Here is an 18,907-nt window from a genome sequence, read left to right as displayed (position 1 = left end):
ATTGAAGTGAAATCAATTTTGAAAAACTGACTTTCATAGACCTCAATAGATAGCTTATTTGTTGAGCTAGCTGTCGAGCATTGAGTTTCAGCAGCTTTTTAAACCTCGATAGATACTGGCTGTCGAGCTTTAAAATCCAGCATTTCTTCACTTATTTCTTTGACAGACTTGCATGGTTTTAACACTTAATCTTGAAACCTTGTTCCTTGAAGCATTAAACACATCCTAGATCTACCCAATTACAAGTAAAGTGCATTTTGTCAAAGGATTAGCCAATTCAATATTGTCAAAGGATTAGCCATACAAAAGAGGGTTCTGGGACGGAGTGGATTTGCATTTAGGTGCCATAGAGCAAACTAATGCAAGAAAGAGAAAGAGGGAAAGAGAGAGACACGCAAAAAAGCACCAAACAAATCAATATAAAAGAACATAAAGAATTGAAGATACGTATGTATGAACACAACAATTTAACATAGTAATCACACATCTAAAATGCATGAACATATAGTTAAAATGCAAATGTGATGCAATGTATGAACATTTAGGATCATTTACACAAAACCCATCCCAAAAATTTCACCAAAACTTCATCAATTTTAAAAAACCCTAAAAAATTTTCAAAAACCCAAAAACCTAGGTCTAATGCGTAAAATGCATGAAGAATGAAGGATTAAGGACCTTTACCAGTGAAGAAGAAGAAGATCTAGGCCGAAAATCACTTGGGAATGAAGTTTAGAGTGAGAGAGAAAGGTTTTGGGAGGTGAAGAGACAAGATCTGTCGAGAGAGATCGGGGAGGAATGAGAGAAAATCGCATTGAAATGTATATATAGAAAATCATAAAGCTTGACAGATCGAGAGGTGTCAAGATTTAAAACGCATGAAATAGCTGTCAAAGAGCTGTCGAGGATCTGTCGAGAGGTGTCCATAGCAAAAGGATCTCGATGGATTGAGAAGCTATCGAGCATCTAGACAGTTTCTCGATGGATCAAGTAGCTGTCGAGAAACTATCGAGAATGCAATAAAAAGAAGCTGAAAGGGCTCGATAGATAGCCTAGCTGTCGAGAGGTGTCCAGAAGTTGCTTAAAAATAGTTTTTCAAGAAGGGAAAAACACAGACATGAATGCAATCAAGCATGCTATACAACCAAATATCCAAACAACATTTAAAGCGCTTAAAATCATCTCTCAACAAGAAAAATGTCAAATACAGAGATCCAAAACACACACACACTAAACAAGTTTAACCAATTTTATATTTCAAAAACAAGTTAAGGCAGTTTAGTGAGCATACATCAACACACATATTCTTTGTGATGGCCAAATCACATTGTACTTGCACATGTATCAAAAGTAGCAAGATACCCCCTTAAACTCAGCTATAAATAGAGCTCCTCATCAACATACCAAGACACACCATACCACAAGAGAAGGACTAATCTCTCATAGCTTCTCTACTAACTCTTTTGCTCTAATTATCTTCTTAGCTCTTTAATGAGGTTCTGAGCTCCTGAGTTCTTAGTTCTCAAATTATTAACTAAGCTCTTCAGTTTTTGGCTCATAAATACACCTCACACTACTACTCATAAATGCTTATCCAACCTCCAATAGAAAATCCAAGCAACATAGCTAAATATTCTCTCACTACTCATTCATACTACCAAAATGACCCCTACTACTCACTACACATACAACTATTATGAGCATACCCTAGCATAAAAGTGATCTTGCTGTTCTAGCTGGAATCTCTCTCCCTTCATCTCATATTAAGCTTTCTCCATCATTTGTCATAATGGATCCCATACAACTGAAGGCTATAATATATTTATGACTATAGAATTTTTCCCTCATGTTGTTATAATGGGGACTCTCTCTTAATGGGTCCCTCCGATAATGACTTTGGAGATGTAGACACTTTGCTCAATTTATGAAATCACTAATTGCTAGAAGTTTATACAATTCTGTTTTCTTTTATTCCTGGGACGTTTCTTTGTTGCAATGGACTTTTCCATTTGTGCTAATTTGTTTGCTGCAGGAAATGTTTTAGGCCTTCCCATAATCCTTGTCGGGCCTAACCTAGGAAAAGAGCATTAAAAAAAAAAGGGAATCTCTTACAGGTTTCACTAATAGCCTTTAGGTTGTGCTTCAAGCCCATCATCGAGTCTTGGTTTGGCCCCCACCCAATTACCACACATTTGTCGGAAGGAAAACTTTCTCCCCTGACACCGAGTATCCCTTTCTGAGGTCCGAGCCGGACTCCTTTAACACTGAGACTATGCTTTTCACTCACTCTTTTCTCTCATGTTTCTCTCCCTTTAATTAGGTTCTAACCCCTATTTCAATTTCCCCTCCTCTTTTTATACCCTTCTCTTAGTGGAGCCCTTATAATGGTGGAATATCCTACATGTGTGTGGGTGCCTCCACTTTTGGGACCTGAGTGGATCTCTAGGTCTATGTTATTGTTCTGTCATGTCAAATCATTTGCCAGAGGTGGGGCTCAGAACTCTATTATTGAAAAGATCTTCTAGTAACTTATGTCTGATGTCAAATCTCATGCTTGGCAGGCAAATCCTCCTAAGGCAATGCTTTATGTCCTAGGCAGGGAAAATCATCCTCAGTATGTTCCTTTGAGGTGGGTTATCCCTTTAGTTGTGTTCAGATATCCATTTAGTCAGTATGGATTGGGCTGGGCCTAGTTAACCCCGAGCACCCATCTAGTCAGTATGGATTGGGCTAGGCCTGGTTAACCTCGGGCAAGCTTGGCCTGGCTTGACAACAAACCAAGCTCCCCCACACACACAGACACTCATATTATGTCTCTAATGAAAACCCTAGCTAGAGAAAGTTTATTTTTTGCCTCCATCTTTTCTAAAACCCTAGGTCAAATTTTCTAAACTCATACACAACACACTAGCACATTTTTAATGTATTAAAAACATCTCTTAAGTAGATTTCTAAGGCAGTAACTAGTTTTTCAAATCGTTTTCTAAAACCTTTTCAATTATAATCTTGTTCTTGAGTTGTGATTAACGAAGTGCTATTGTGTTCTTTATTTTCTCTTCCAATCTCAATCTAATTTCAATATTGTAGGCACTAAGGGGCCAGTTAAACAATCTCAAACTCGTGATCCCAAGCAAGGTGAGTATTCTTTCCATGAATTCTTTCTTTGTTTAATTAGATTCACATGAGTTTCTTAACATAGTTTTTCTAATTGTTATATATGATATGCTTTATGATTTTTATTCATTTTGATATGTATTAATATGATCTTGGGTTGATATAATATGTTCTATTTATTTGTGTCTTTATTTTGTTCTTATGTTAGATTAACATGTTCTTGGTGTGATGTTAGTTTGAATATTCATATTTGTTCAATGATTATTATGATCTTTGTTTGATGTCTTAACATGATTACAGATTTTTTATATTTTGTTCTTATTTTAGCAATGTCCTTAATTTCATTCCATTTCAGTCTAAATGGCAGGAAAATACCATTTCGGTATGCAAACCAGAATAAGCTTGTTCCACCTCGGATGAAATTCTGGGTCATTCCAGACTGTTTCGGTGAATTCCAGCCAAAATTGAAGTTTCAGCTGGTATGAAACCATGATTTTGTGTGTGTGTGTTTTTTATTTTATTATATATATATATATATATATATGTAGACACTAAATTTTGCGCTCTTAATTTAATTTTAGAAGATGATTGAAATGATCATTCTAAGTACCCCAAAAATTATAAATGCATTTCATGCATCAAATCTTTCATCACATATTATAAAAATGATCTTGAGATTCTAACGATTGTGACCAATATGTCCGGTTCTCAAATCTGACCATTGAATTGAAAGGTATCACGAGATCAAGTTTTCACAGTTTGAATGCATTTCATTTGGGTGAAACCGATCACATGTGATTTGTAAAGTTGTAATTTGCAACTACGTTTTAATGTTGGCTTATTCCATGACAAAAAGTGTTGTAATCGCTTTAATTTTGTTCCTTGTATTTTGTGGGATTTTATTGTATTGGGTTTAGTATTAAGTTGGTGAAGACTCAAGCTTAATTGAAGATCAAGTGGATTTCGTGAGAAGCTCGCAAGAAGCCAACCTGTGAAGTAGCCACATGAGAAGCACATGACTGGAAGCTGAAGAGTCATGTCAGGCTGTCAGTTTTGCAAGTGTCTCGCAGGTAAGGCCTTCCTACAAGGTAGCCGCGAAACTCTCTGTCTGGAGGAATTTTAAGTGTGACTTTTTTACCCTTCACCCATACTAGATATACCCTCATTACCCACAAAAGTAAAAGAGGCCATTAAGAGAGAAAAACCCTAGATAGGTTTTCTACAACACACACACCCATCTTTTAGAGAGAGAGCTACTCATCCTTAGTGAGAAATCATTCTAGCCTCTTCTCCTTCCCTCTCCCATTGTCATACCTTGAGAGGAGATTTGTACCCAAACACAACTCACACATTTTCAGAGCGTAGAGAGTGTTTTGGAGCTTGGGAAGCTTTGGGGACTAAGCCAAAAGAAGTCGGTGAGGCTTGGCGGATGTAATCGGGCGTATTGCGGGATCCGGAAAGCTAGACAAGACACGGTTCCGAGAAGCCTTGTTGGAGTAAGAACTTGGAGGGCTTAGGTACATTGGGTTGATTAGGCTTGGAGGGTTTCTTGCTATTCGTGTATCCCAACTTATTGTCTAGTGGATCAATTTACCGCTTGGATGACGGCGAAGAGGTTTTTCGCCAAGTTCTTCGGTTTCCTCTTCGATAACACATCAGGATGTTATCTTGTGTTTGCATTCTCTCTTCCCTTACTCTTGTGCTTTACTTGTATTGTTTACTGTTCTTGTTTATGCACTAGAGTAGTATCGGTTGATTGCATTTTATTTACTCTTGTTTCCGCACTTAGATAAGTTAGAGTAAAAGCAATCTAGCCGTAATTTTTATTTTGGGGGTCTAAACAGCTCTTGTGTTTTAACACATATTCGAGCTTTCATGATTAATTGAAATTAATTTTGATTAGTCAATAATTAAAATTAATTAAATAATTTATGAGATTGGTTGTTGAATAGGTTAAAATGAGTTTGGTTGCATAGGAATAAAAGGGATAATCTGATAATGTGGGAATTATTCATAATTAGGCTTTTAGAAGTAATTATCTTTCAAATAATTATTCTTTTGAGGACTTAATTATCAAATTGAAATGAATTTTATTTAGAATATAAGTTTGAAAAGCGTCCAAGTACAAATCCCAACCCAAAAAAGAGTCCAAAACGAACTAGAAGAGGAAACTGGGCTGAACACTGAGGAGTGCCAATCAGCACTCCAATAGTGCCGATCGGCACTTTGTATTTGCCAATTTTCTAGGCAACCATAACTTGTTTTTTAAGCAAACACGCCTTTATAAATAAAGGAGAAAATCTAAAATTCAGCACCCCTCTCTCCCCTTACGTTAAAGAAATTCTAGAAGCTCTACTTTAGGAATTTATTTTCTGTAAGTGATAATATTTTAGATCTCTAAAATACTCCCCTCTTGTAGAATACATTCATGCAGGTATTTTCTTACTTTGTTTCTTTCTTTCACAATTTTATCTTGTTTTTGTTTTCTTTTCATAAACATGTTCTTGTTTGTTTTGATTTTTTCTTATGAATGTGTGTTTTGTATCTTTCATTATTCACCTAGTCATGTTCTTAAATTGTTTTTGTATACTTTCCCTCTATCCTTTCTTTTAAATTCACATGCATAGTTTAGGTTCTAATACATTAATTGATTAACATAGATCTAGGGTTAATTTTCTTTTTAAGGTTTTTAGATTGGCAAGAAATTTATTTTGAAAGCTTCAGTCGTTTTTCTATAATAAAAATCAAATCTATATTTTTCATTAAAATATAGATCTGATTTTTTTTTTTTTTCTTTTAACAAAACCAGATCTGTATTTTTCATTAAAATACAAATCTGAATTTTTTTCTTTAACAAAACCAAATCTGTATTTTTCATTAGAATACAAATTTAAATTTTTTTCTTTAACAAAACAAGATCTGTGTTTTTCATTAGAATATAGATCTGAATTTTTTCACTTTAGCAAAACTAGATCTGTATTTTTCATTAAAATTCAGATTTGAATTTTTTTCCTTTAACAAAAACCAAATCTGTATCTTTCATTAAAATATAGATTAGAATTTTTTTCTTCAACGAAACAAAATCTGTATTTTTCATTAAAGAACTCATATGCTTTTGGAGAAGCTACTGCGTTCTTGTGCTCCTTAGGTTTTTGTAACCGAGTGCTTCTAGATCTTCAACGTGCTTTGAAGTGAAGAACATTGCATTCAACAACAAACATCAATTGCTGGGAAGTTAGTCACGTACTGTGATCCATGAAAAAGGAAATAAGTCTCTACAAGATTAGGTCCAATTGCATATTGGAGTAAAGGTCAATTGTAAGTTGGTATTTTGGGATAGGCCATGGTAGTGGTAAGATTCCTTATACTTGTAACTGATTGATTATTGATTAGTGGATTCTTGAGAGTGGCAACCTGAAAATCACCCGATAGGGTTTTTGCCTTGCGAGAGGTTTTTCCCATTAGTCAACAAATGACCATGATAATTTAATTTCCGCTGCACTTTAGTTTATTTGATGATTTGTGTGCACTTCCATGATTTGGCATGTAATTTGACCTAATCAATCAACTTGGGTAATTGAATTAATTAATCGGGTTCAATCTATGACCCGACACATGACTTTTAAAATATATAGTAATTGTATGGAAAAAAAAAAATTAAATGTTACCTGAATTGAAAATTAGTGTATTAAAAAAATGAAGCATTGACACCAAAAAAAAAAAAAAAAAACAGACAAACAAACAAACAAACAAACAAACAACCATTGACAAAATCTATTTTATTTCCTATAGGTATAGGAATCCTATTCCTATTTCATTGGTAAACACAAAAGAAAATATTGTATTCTTTGTTAATACATGCAAAGGAAGCTTCCCACGTTATGGATCACAAGAACAACATAGATGTGGACAGGGTGTTTGAACTACTAGACTATCTTCAACAACATATTCTGTCTTAGCTTTCCATCAATGAAGTTTTTCAATCCTCTATACTATTTAAGAGATGGAAACATGTGTGGACTGCAATCCCAGTTCTAAAAGTTCACACAACCTTGTTTGGTTCTTTCGAGGTGATGAAAAATATGGATATCTAGAGAAAGTTATGGGAATTTTATATCTTGGGGGAAAGAACTTTAGGAAGGCATTGTAAGGAGGCTAAGTATAAAGGAATTTTCACTTATTCACTACTTTGATAATCGCAAATCATTTTCTCTTGTTGATCGTTGGATTAACTATGTGGTTAAGAGTGATGTCAAAAGCTATCCCCAATCTTTGTTCCTGGATACTGTATATTTGATCAAGATTACTATTATGAAAGGTATCAATTACCTCAAAGTGTTTTGGATGCAGAATCCATAACTGTGTTGACTCTATGTTGGTGTAAGTTGGACACAAACTGTGGTAATATAAACTTATCCTCTTTGAAAACACTGTCTTTAGCTTGCATTGATGCAGATGATAAACTATTCAAAAACTAGTTGCTGGGAGTCATGTGATAGAAGAAATGAAATTTATGAAGTGCCATGAATTGGAAAGTATAAAGTTCTCCGGTCTTATTAAAGCCAAGTTGATTGAGGTGGAACTCAACGATGATCTTGTGAGAGTTGAGTTGAAAGCATCAAATCTTTGTCTTGTAATTACACATTAGCCTGAACAATGTGAGGTCAATCTGCTCCCTTGTAATAATCTGAGAATGTTAAAAGTTAGTGCACCAAACATAACAGAGAAGTGGTTCCACAATCATTTTTCTCAACTTCCACTAATCGAGTACTTGAGCGTAGACCATTGTTGTACACTAGAAGGACTGAAGATTTCAAGTCATCATCTTTAGACATTGTACTTATAGCCCCTTCTATTGCCATGACTCTCTTAGGGGCATAGTTCTTCCATGCAGATAGTCTACTTTTGAACCACCTTTAGGTTGGGTTTTCGCTTAGTATCACCACCTCTTTTGAACCACCTTATTTGTTAGGCTTAGAATGCACTGCTACTCCAAATCATATCATTGAAACTACCATATATCTAGAGCGAAAGAAGGTTATGATGATAAGACTTCTATCATTTTCCTTACTATCTTGGAAGTTTGTATGTGTCCTATATATCTCCTATTATACCTAATTTGCTAGTTTCTTGGAGTAGATGCTAAAAGTTATAATCATGGTATTCTAAACGAGTATATTTATAAAAATAAATATTTCCCAATAACCGTCAGTGCTTCATAATTTGATAAATATGATTCATTTTGTCACAAAAGTAGACTAATTTAACTACATCCAATCTCTTAAACCTTTTTTTAGCATTTTGATAGTGTTACCAACTCTTTACTTGATTTCAGTTCTCCTATGAAAAGCCTATTCTTAGAGGGGAAAAGCCTAGCTGTTGCAAACTCCTTCTAGTTCCGTGTTGGAGGCATTGCCTAAAGTCTGTGATAACTGAAAACTCTAGGATTGCTGCGGATAAAGAAACTCTAAAGTCTTTACTCTTTAAGTTAGAAATGATTCTCATAAGCTTGATTAAAAGTAACTAGCCTCATCACATGTGCTTTACATGTGCGATGATGCTTTTCATTTTTTATTTTTTGGGTCCACACGTTTTACTCATGGGAGCTTTATTTTATTTTTTGTTTTAAGAAGTTGTATTAGTACTTGACTACTAATGCGAGAGAGAAATGTGGAGGTGGGATAAAAACAGTTCAGTGATAAAAAAAATGGTACGTTTGTGGAAAAAGGAAAAAAAAATTTTATTTTTTATTTTTTATTTTTTCTAAAAGAAGAAGTTGTATTAGTACTTGACAACAAATGTGAGAGAGAAATGTGGAGCTGGGAGAAAAAACTTTTTATTTTTTATTTTTTTTTAAGTTGGCCAAAAATTAGGTGGTTTTGAAGTACTAATTTTACATGTCTAACCCTATGATTTAAGCCTTAGAAACAGATGAATTTGAGGGTATTTTGGGCATCTAAATAGACGATCCCAAACAGGGCAATATCTTTAAATAGTACTATAGATACGTGTTAGGTGTGTAAGTACCAAGCTAAATGGATAAATCTAGCAGCCTCAAAATATTTTTTTTACAGAAGGATTGGCATGTAATTTAGTGACTCTGTGAAAGAGATACAATTGAATGGGCTTTTGGTTTTGGTTGATGATGGTGATGTCCAGGGCTATCCATGGGTCGAGTCGAGTTGGCAAAATCAACCCATGCCCATTTTCCCATGCAAACCCACCAACTAAAATATGACCTAAACCCACCCAATTATTAATTGGGTTAAATGGGTAGTAACCCAATTAGACCCAATTATAACTAACGTTAATTGGGTTTTAACTAGGTACCCAATTAAGCCTAAATATCATTTCTACAAATCACCAAACTCTAAAGTACCTCAAAACCACTAAAAAGACCAAAATACCCATAAAACCTCCAAAATTACCAAAATACATCCTAAACCTAAAAATGAAATAAATACCCCCCGAAATCTTAAAATGACCGAAATACCCCCTAAATCTAAAAAATGACCAAAATACCTCTAAAACATTAAAATGACCAAAATACTCCCTAAACCCATCAAATGACCGAAATACCCTCAAAACCTAAAAAAAACCAAAGTACCCCCCTAAACCTAAAAATTGAACGAAATACCTCTAAAACCCAAAAATGACCAAAATACCCCCGGAACCTAAAAAACGGTCAAAATTCTATTGAAACCTAAAATTTTGCTCATTTTGTTTTTGTTTACTTACCCGATTGTGTACTAAATTGGATTGGTAGTAGATGCTTAACAATATTGGTGGACAATATTACTTAAGAACAAAAAGCATTTAGGAAGAGATGAATAAATTTTTTTATTTTTATTAAGAATGATCTCAATTGCAATAATAGAACAATTACTATCTACAACAACACTACAGATCATAGCAGATTTCAACAAAAGGCTGAACTTAAACAACTCAAAAAATAACTAAAAAATTCCCCAGTTTCATTTAAATAAAGAAAAAGGGAACATGTTAGATGGGATTCTATTTAGAATAGAACTCCGATAACGTATCTGCAAATTGTATTTGTTCATTCTACATTAGTTTTAACAGCTTGGGAAGCATTTCATTAATTTTTATTGGCACAAGCAGGAGGGTTCAGCTTGCCCGAAACTGCAGGCTGGACGTTAGTACAAGTGGAAGTAGCAGATCCTCCACTTCCCTTGTATGTGAGATCAATGTCAGAAAGCACCACTTGTTGGCATGGTACACTCTTACTGCAAATAAGATTCACAGCTTCCTGTGTCGAAGAACTGCCACTAATTTTCTTGAAGCTAACATTGCTGATCTTAACTTTAGAGGGAGACTGAAAACAAAACAAAAAAGCGCACCCAAGAATTCGATATTAGTAGTTTTACTTTTTTTTTAACATCAAAATTTGTGTATATATTTGTGATGTTTATAATAACCTGGTTTGAGCATTGACTGTTTGGGCAGTAGTTTTGATCAATGATGATAGGATTGGCAACATTGTTCATGACAACATCCTCGAAATGTATATCAGTAGCAGCTCCAGAAGAGGAAGCAGGCCATGTTTTGATTCTAACACCATTATCTGTATTGCTGAGTGTGGCACCAGTAACTCTGATTCCTGAAACAGGTTCTTCGTTTTGGTACTTTCCAAGACTTCCAACACTGATACCATGGCCAGGTCCACAAGTTACTTGGTTAACAGTAATATCTTGGGCTCCAGCACCAAAGGAGATGCAATCATCACCTGTTCCAATATTGGCATTGGTAATGGTGATCTGAGATGAATGTCCCACGTGGATTCCATCGGTGTTGGGGCTATTTGCAGGTGCAGTTATGGTAACATGTTGGAATTGCAACTTCGTGCATTGCAAAAGGTTGATGTGGAAATATTTGCTGTCCTTCGATGTAATGTCTTGGACTATTGAATTTGTGACTTTATCGAACCTTATATTCTGTTCACGTTTACAAGTTAGATAAATTAAAATGCTAAATATGAGCGCTCGAGTTTCATTTTAATTAGTAAAATGGTAACGATTCTTCGAATTATACAAAAATATATAAAAAAAATTGTTTGGAAACGAACGTGATCATTAAATCAATATAAAAAAAAAATGGTAAAGTTGTAGCAAATATTATTACATAAAAACTTACAAACTAATGTTTCTGTGAACGTGGTTGGTACTACTTCAATAATATTATATTATATAAACAATTCTTCAGAGACCACAAGCTTTGTCAAAAGATTACATGTGCAATTGTAATTGGTGAATTATTGTTTTTATATTTAACCATTGTTTTTTCTATATCGCTTTTAGTCGCACATGTTAGTGTTGTGGCACAAAAAGTACTCCATAAACTTTCTCATATAAAAATTTTAAAATTAATTCTTTTTTGAGTTGTGACACATCACTATACAAAACTTGTCAAATTATTAGTAAAACATCATTTAACATATAAATGTTTGAATTTTTTTTTAACGGGTAAATTTTGTAAAGTTGTAGTGTCTATGTATATCTAATAGAAAATGATGGAATATAAATGCTAATTAATTAAGATTGAAATCTTACAATAGGAAGTACGTTGCAGTTTTTGTCTTTGTCACACTTATTTTTTTGCCATGCTTGTTGTCCTTTGCCATCAAAAACTCCACCACCTGACACAGTGAGACCGTCGATATGTTCAAAAACAACCCAACCATCTTTACCGTTGAGGGAGGCAACATCTAATGGGGCTTGTAGGGTTCCCTGAAGGTTAAACTCAATTGCACCTTTGCATGGACCCAACAAATTCACAAAACCTAGTTTGTATACCCCTGCTGAAATCACAACTTTACTTCCTGCTACTGCGCACGCAGCTTTCCAAGCTTTTGTCAAAGCCTAAACACATTGTAAAAAAAAAAAAAAAATCAAGATCAGTATATAATAATCATTTTGCATGTTAATGTTTTATCATTTGGTCATGACATCGATCCGTTTCTAGTGTAAACGGAGTTTGAACCTAAGTTCTCTTGTTAAAGTTAAAAGGCTTTACTAGTGATGTTAACTAGAACACACTCTTCTTGTCAATTGCGTATTTATACCTGGGTTATATCAGCATTAGGTTGTGCTCCATATGATTTAACATCAAAGACCTGTTGGGCTTTGGTGGATGCCAACACCAATAGCAACAAAATTGTTGCAATGCTTAAATTCTTTCCCATCTTATTGTTCTTTATTTTCTTTCTATTACCAGTTTGTTGTATGAAATGATGGTAACCCCATTTGGTTTGAAGCTATTTATACTTCAATACCTGAATTCTACACCATTGAAACTACTCAACTAATATTAACTAATTTAAGGTTGCTAAGAACTCTCATGTATATACTTCAACTTCTGTACTATTATTAGTTTTTGTGCTTTCTCCTCCACTAATTAATTATCATTTGTTATTGTATAAGGTAAGATTATTTTACTTTTGTATATCATCTTAACTTCTTTGCTTTAAATGGCACGCTGTTAGCAACCTGAAATATGTTCATTTTATCATGTAAGCAAAGTGAATACTTCCGTTAGTAAGGGGGGAAAAGTCTAGTAAAATCTACCAAAATTGTCCAAAATTAGCATAGGCAGCATGGTTGTCTACGCTTTACAATAGCAAATTATGAAACCCACCAATATTTTGCTCATTTATTAGTTTTCGATGTATTTTGGTAAATTTATTTGTTTTTTTTGGGGGGGGGGTATTTATATCATTTTTTAGGTTTTGAGATGTATTTATGTCATTTTTTTGGTTTAGGGGGGATGTTTTGTTCCATTTTTAGGTTTTAGGGTTATTTTGGTCATTTTATAAGTTCTGAGGGTATTTTGGTAATTTTAAGTGGTGTTTTTTTAGCATATTTGGTCTTTCTTTAGGTTTGGAGGGTATTTTGGAAATTTTAAAGGATTTTAGGAGTACTTTAGTCATTTTCAAGTTTAAGGGGCATTTTGGTAATTAAGATTATTAGGTAATTGGGTGGGTTGGGGTTTACCCATAATAATTGGTTTAGGTTGGGATTGGGTTAGAAGTAATTAGTTATATGGGTACTAAATGAGTAAATGAGTTTTAACCAAACCAACAGCCCTCCCCAAACCTACCCATTTGATACCCCTAGTATTGGGGATGAACCACCGCTTAACTTGATTTGATTGGGTGAATGGGTTAGGGATCAGGTGGGGTTTACACCACGTCCTTATCAAATTCGGACTCATGTGATAAATGACGCGCACCAAAGTTTACGTGGCTAATAAAATAATAACAAATTTGTTTTAATAAACATTAAAAAGAATCCGAATATGGTAAGGATAGGGGTGTAATACCCATGTTTTACACCATCTAATAAGAGATTGAATACATCCTACCACACCGAATAGCATCTCAATAAACTCCCAATTTGGTTGGATTTTCAAAATGGGTATCAGAATTGGTTGGGTGTGGTTGTGTTTATTTTTTAATATGTAATAAGATGATGTGGTGGTATTTTGGGATTAAAGGTATAAAACTTCAGTTTTATAACACATCTTTACAGATTTAATCTCTAAAAAAAATGTCACATCAAGGTTTTTTTCTTAAATCATATTTTCTTTTCTCTCACTTTCTTAGCAACCAAACACAAAGAAAATCTCTTAGTCATTTATTTTCTCTCAAACTCAAGAACAAAAAGTACTAAGCTCAACTTCCAACAAGCTATTGGAGTTGTGATTTTAAGTCGAAGACTTAGCCTTTTTAGGCTGAGAATCAAATTTTGAGTAAGGTTTTACTATCAGAAAATAAGAAAACAAAAAATGATGCAATTGAATAAAGTTTCTCTCCAAACTAGTTTGGAGAGAAATTCTTCAAACTTCTTATATATCTCTTTTTTGGGTGTGAATTTTGAAAATCTAACTGTTGAATTTCATGTTCCTTATGTTCTTAACATGCATATCAAATTGAATGTTATTTACTATTTGATCAATCAACCAATTTTTGTACAAAATTTTAGATCACAAAAACTTGAAATTTTAACATTTGTTTGATGACATAGTAATTAATCTTTGATTTTCTTGAAATTTCGTAAGCATGAAGGATATAATAAGAACATGCAACCAATGGTTAGATTTTCAAAATTCACACTCAATATAGAGATATATGAGTACTTTGAAGGGTTTCTCTAAAAACTAGTTTGGAGAGAAACTTTGTTTGATGCAATTATCGGTTTCTCAAATTTCAATAGTATAAGTAATAATAAACCAACTAAGCCAAATGTAAATGCTTTTCTTTTTAATAAGTAAGCGCAAATGCTTAGACCTAACTCTATCTCCCATTAATTATGTCTCTCTCCCTCATATTGTGAAAGACTGCACCACTAGCCTAGCCTTCAAGTTAAAAGGTTTTCGCATAAGCCACATGAATGGGTGGAGTCTTGTAATTGCCTCTTAAGAGTGGCGGCTTTACTGATGTTATCTCCCCTTCTAGGTCAAGAGTTTTTCAATAGAGTCACCACTTATTTAATTGGAAAAATAAGAAAGCCAAAAGAATTGAAAAGTGCATTTTTATTGATGAATTGAAATTGTATACCTTTGTGAAGTAACTAAATATTACATGACTTTGGTTTACTTTCTACAAAGATGAAATTGCATGGAAATGAATTAATCTAGAACTCTTTATCTAAGTTCAGAAGCTAGGTTATAGGATTGGGAAGGTGTTAGGCACCCAACTTTTCTGGTGAAATCAGTCTTCCAGACTTTGGTGGCCAATATATGACTGCAAAGATATTAAAACAAGCAAAAGCGTGATGAAACCCTATTCTAGGCATTCAAAGAGTTGATATTGAAAGAATTGAAATACATGGTGAATGTATGTGTGATGTGTGATAAACCCTAATCGAAGAGCATGTGAGCATATATTAAGTTCCTAGAGCTAGAATTAAATTAGAAACTAAGATTAATTCATAGATCCAAATAAATTTTGAAAACAGTTTTTATTTTGGAAAAAGATCATGGGATTTGCAAAGAGATTTCATTTTTAAAAGAAGTTTTGATTTTGAAAAATATTTTAATCTTAAAAATAGGTTTGAGAATTTTAGATCAAAAAGATATTCTTGAAACTAAGGGTGCATTTGTTTCAGTGTAAAATATTTTCCGGGTGTAAAATATTTTCAGGTGAAAATATTTTCGGGAAAAGAAAATATTTTCAAGTGTTTGGTTGCATTATGGATATAATTTTAGAAAATATTTTCAAGTGTTTGGTTGCATTCTGAAAATGTTATTTTCCTACTAGTTTCTCACATTTTCTCAGCTTCCAAACAAATTTCATAATAGAAAATTTCAATAATAAACTTAAAAGAAACAAAAATCAGAACAAAACATTCATTGAACTAAAAAAATTGGTGAAACAGAGAGAGAGGGAGGAAGAGAGAGTGATCAACAATTGAGGGAAAAGGAGAGGTAGATCGAGAAAGAGAGAGATCAGGCATGGGTAGGTCATGGGTGCGATCTTGTCGGTGCTGGGGATGCGATCTCGTCAGTGCTGGGGTGCGACGAGACCGGTGTGATCTGGGGTTGGGTGCGGTGGTGCGATCTGGGGTTGGGTGCGGTGGTGCAATCTGGGGTTAGATGCGGTGGTGCAATATGGGGTTGTGGTGCACGCTGGGGTTGGATGCGGTGGTGCGATCTGGGGTTGTGGTGTGCACGATCTCGCTAGCTCTACTCTCTCTTATTGCTCTTGGTTCAGTCCTTTTTTTTTTCTTCTAGAAATGGTTTGAAGGTAAGCTTGGAGATGGGTTTTGGACCGTGGGGCAGCACGATCTGGGCTGGTCGAAGCTTGGCTGAGGTGAGCTTGGATATGGGTTTTGGACTGTGTGAGGTGTGTGCTCGAGCTTTCTCTATTCAGGTGTGATTTTCGGAAATTTTTTTAGGGTAAAATCAAAGCGTAAATGATTTTACGCTCAAAGTGACTTATTTTCCGGTCAAAGCGTAAATGATTTTCTGTTGACCGTATTTTCCGTAGCTGCCAAACACACACAAGGGTGTAAAATAATTTCTTGAAAGTGTTTTCAAGCGAAACAAATGCACCCTAAACAGAAAACTGTTTTCATCATGGGTGCTAAAAAAATATTTTGATGCTGAAAAATATTTAATGTAGGAAGTTATTTAAAATAGTACAGTTTTTTTAATGCAAAAAATAGTGCAAAATTTTATGTAGAAAAATAGTGTAGTGAATAATGTAGAAAAATAGTTTTCTATAAGATCTTTTTAACAAACTGGATCTATGAACCTAACTTTAATTAAAAAAAAAATCCTAGATCTAATATACTTGCATGATTCTAGTATTTTAACTCAAAAGTATGGAAACACATTTATAACTAGGAAAAATCCTAATTCTAAACACGTGAACATAATATTTGAATTAAGAACCCTAAAAACATGAAAAGTAGGAAAAACTAAGAAAAACCTATATCTTGCATGCTAAACAAATAGGAACTAACTAAGAAGATGAAAATAAAACATGTTTGAATCTAAAAGCTAGGGCCTAATTAAAAAAGGAAGAGGTTTAGAAACCTTACCTGCATGCACTAGCACTCCTGAGCTTTACAAGCACTCGCAGCAAAAAAGTTTCTCTATAAAGGGATTTGTAAGTAGAAATTTGGTAGCCTAAGACCATGAGATCCAAACTATCCCTTCTAGTGACTTGAAACCAGGAGGTCTAAGACACCAAAGGCACCTTCCTACTACTAACTATAGAGAATAGGGATAGAGTTCTCTTGAAGAGGATTTATGAATATGAAGTTGGTAGCTCAAGACTAGGAGGTCCAAGCTATCTCCTCTAGTGAATTGGAACCAGGAGCTCCAAGGCACCAAAGGCTCCTTACTACTACTAACTCTAAAGAGTAAGAACAGAGAGAGAGAGAGAGAGAGAGAGAGAGAGAGAGATCTTAGTTTACTAGGAAGTTTTGAGGATTTTTGGAGTGCTTTGAGCTATTGATGGAGGGGGGGTATTTATATTGGATGTTAAGGAGCCAGGGATAAGTCTTTGGACAATGTGAGACTTAGAAAAATAGAGTGTTTTGAGTGAAAAATGTAGGGGGCAAAGTCAACTTGAGTAAGGAGTCAACCAGGCAAAAAAAGGATGAGATTCTGGGGGATCTGGTCCAAGTTCTGATCGGCACTTGGTATAAATCCTCCCTAGATCTTTCCCTTTTTTGTCTCTTATGTTCTAGTTTCAATTATGATTTGATTCCTTCCAATGATCATTGCTCACTATTTTGACCATGACTTTTGATCCACAAATCATATTTGAGTGAATTTTGTTTCATTTGAACATAGACATCCTAAGATTTAATTTGAACATAATTTTTTGTAATTTATATTTAAAATGAGTGAGTTATGGCCATTTGAAGTTAAGCTAGCAGTGCAGTCAAATTTAGGGTTTTGCAAGCCTGTGTTTGGACACATTATGCGTTATGGTCATATCTTCATTTTTAAGGACCCAAAGCTTCAAGCTTTGGGTTGGGCCACCCTAAACCCTTAAGAATGTCCAAAAGCCTCTAAAAGGTTTTGAAAACGCTAGGCTGGATTGGGTTGATTGGGCCTGTACCCCAATTAATTTGTTTTCAGGATTGCCATAGTGGGAGATCCCAAAAGCACCTTTCTTTGTTATATGTGGTATTTAGATGATATTTGATGATAACCCCCTTAAAAATTTGGCTATACGTGAAAACTACCAGGTAGCCGAGTGTTGAGGTACAATTTTTCTCACATGCCACATGTCCTAATTTCATTTGCCCACTCACCAAAAAATACCCATAATTATTTTGGGCCCTCACAAGTATTTCTCATATTATTACCCAAATTGGGCCCTCAAAAATATTTCTCATATTATTACCCAAATTGGGCCATCAAAAATATTTCCCATATTATTACCCAAATTGGGCCATCAAAAATATTTCCCATATTATTACCCAAATTGGGCCCACACAAATATTTCTCACATCATTACCAAAATTGGGCCACAAAATTATACCATCTCTATAAAAGCCCGAACTCATTTATCTTTGGCAAAACCCAAAAAAAGTCCAAAATTTTTATTACAAAGCCCATTGCTACACGACACCTTTTATGAAGCCCGTTGCTACACGACACCTCTTACAAAACCTAGGAGAAACACTTGGCAATATTTATCAAAATCCAAAAATATTATTAAAAGCCCATATTCTTATTTTGTCAATATTCTATTAAAAAGCCAAATATTATTTTGGTAATATTTTACAAAAGCCCAATACAACTTTGACAACATTTTATCAAAAACCCAAAACTATTAATTTTGGGCAAACTATTATCCCATGAAAGCCCAAATTTTATTTGACAAAAATATTATATTATGCTCAAAGTCCAAAGTTAATAATCTCTGGCAATAACATATTTTGACATGATAAATTCCCTAGCAAATATGCCAACTCATGGGAAACATAAATTATTTATGACATGTTACCCATCTCATAAAACTATTTCTTTTACAAAATTTATGAGAATCATACTTATTTTTTCCATAAGAAATTACAATTACAAAAGCCCATGTATCTTACAAACCCATGGCAAGACTATTTATTTTATAGGGACATGCACGCCCAAGAGCTTAATGACAAGGCCCAACCAAAATAGTCTAGCCCATATGCCAAATCTCAGCAACTAAAGCTCATATAGGTGACTAAAATGGTTAGGCCGGTTACAATTCAGTTTTAGCACAACTAGACTGACAGCTGGGACTGACTACAATCACTTTTAGCTTGTCAAATCA

The 18,907-nt window shown here is 34.3% G+C and overlaps 1 protein-coding gene across 1 annotated transcript; it reads right to left on the bottom strand.

Moving 5' to 3' along the window:
* Positions 1-10,213: 10,213 nt before the first annotated feature.
* LOC115980952 (exopolygalacturonase-like) lies at positions 10,214-12,316 on the bottom strand. Its single transcript, XM_031103146.1, has 4 exons — positions 12,197-12,316; positions 11,685-11,993; positions 10,554-11,069; positions 10,214-10,450 (listed from the first exon to the last, which is right to left on the bottom strand). The coding sequence occupies exons 1-4, from the start codon at positions 12,314-12,316 to the stop codon at positions 10,214-10,216; spliced, it is 1,182 nt and encodes a 393-aa protein (XP_030959006.1).
* Positions 12,317-18,907: the final 6,591 nt, after the last annotated feature.

Source organism: Quercus lobata, chromosome 3 (assembly GCF_001633185.2).
Source record: "Quercus lobata isolate SW786 chromosome 3, ValleyOak3.0 Primary Assembly, whole genome shotgun sequence".
NCBI lineage: Eukaryota > Viridiplantae > Streptophyta > Magnoliopsida > Fagales > Fagaceae > Quercus > Quercus lobata.
Note: the sequence above shows the minus strand (reverse complement) of the source record. Positions and strands in the feature narration are given on the sequence as shown.

Bases quoted from the DNA above. Each gene is read 5' to 3' on its own strand.
- LOC115980952 (XM_031103146.1), bottom strand. From the start codon at position 12,316: ATGGGAAAGAATTTAAGCATTGCAACAATTTTGTTGCTATTGGTGTTG. The intron at 11,994-12,196 runs GTATAAATACGC...CAATGTGTTTAG, and splicing joins CTAATGCTGATATAACCCAG to GCTTTGACAAAAGCTTGGAA. The intron at 11,070-11,684 runs GTAAGATTTCAA...AAACGTGAACAG, and splicing joins ACTGCAACGTACTTCCTATT to AATATAAGGTTCGATAAAGT.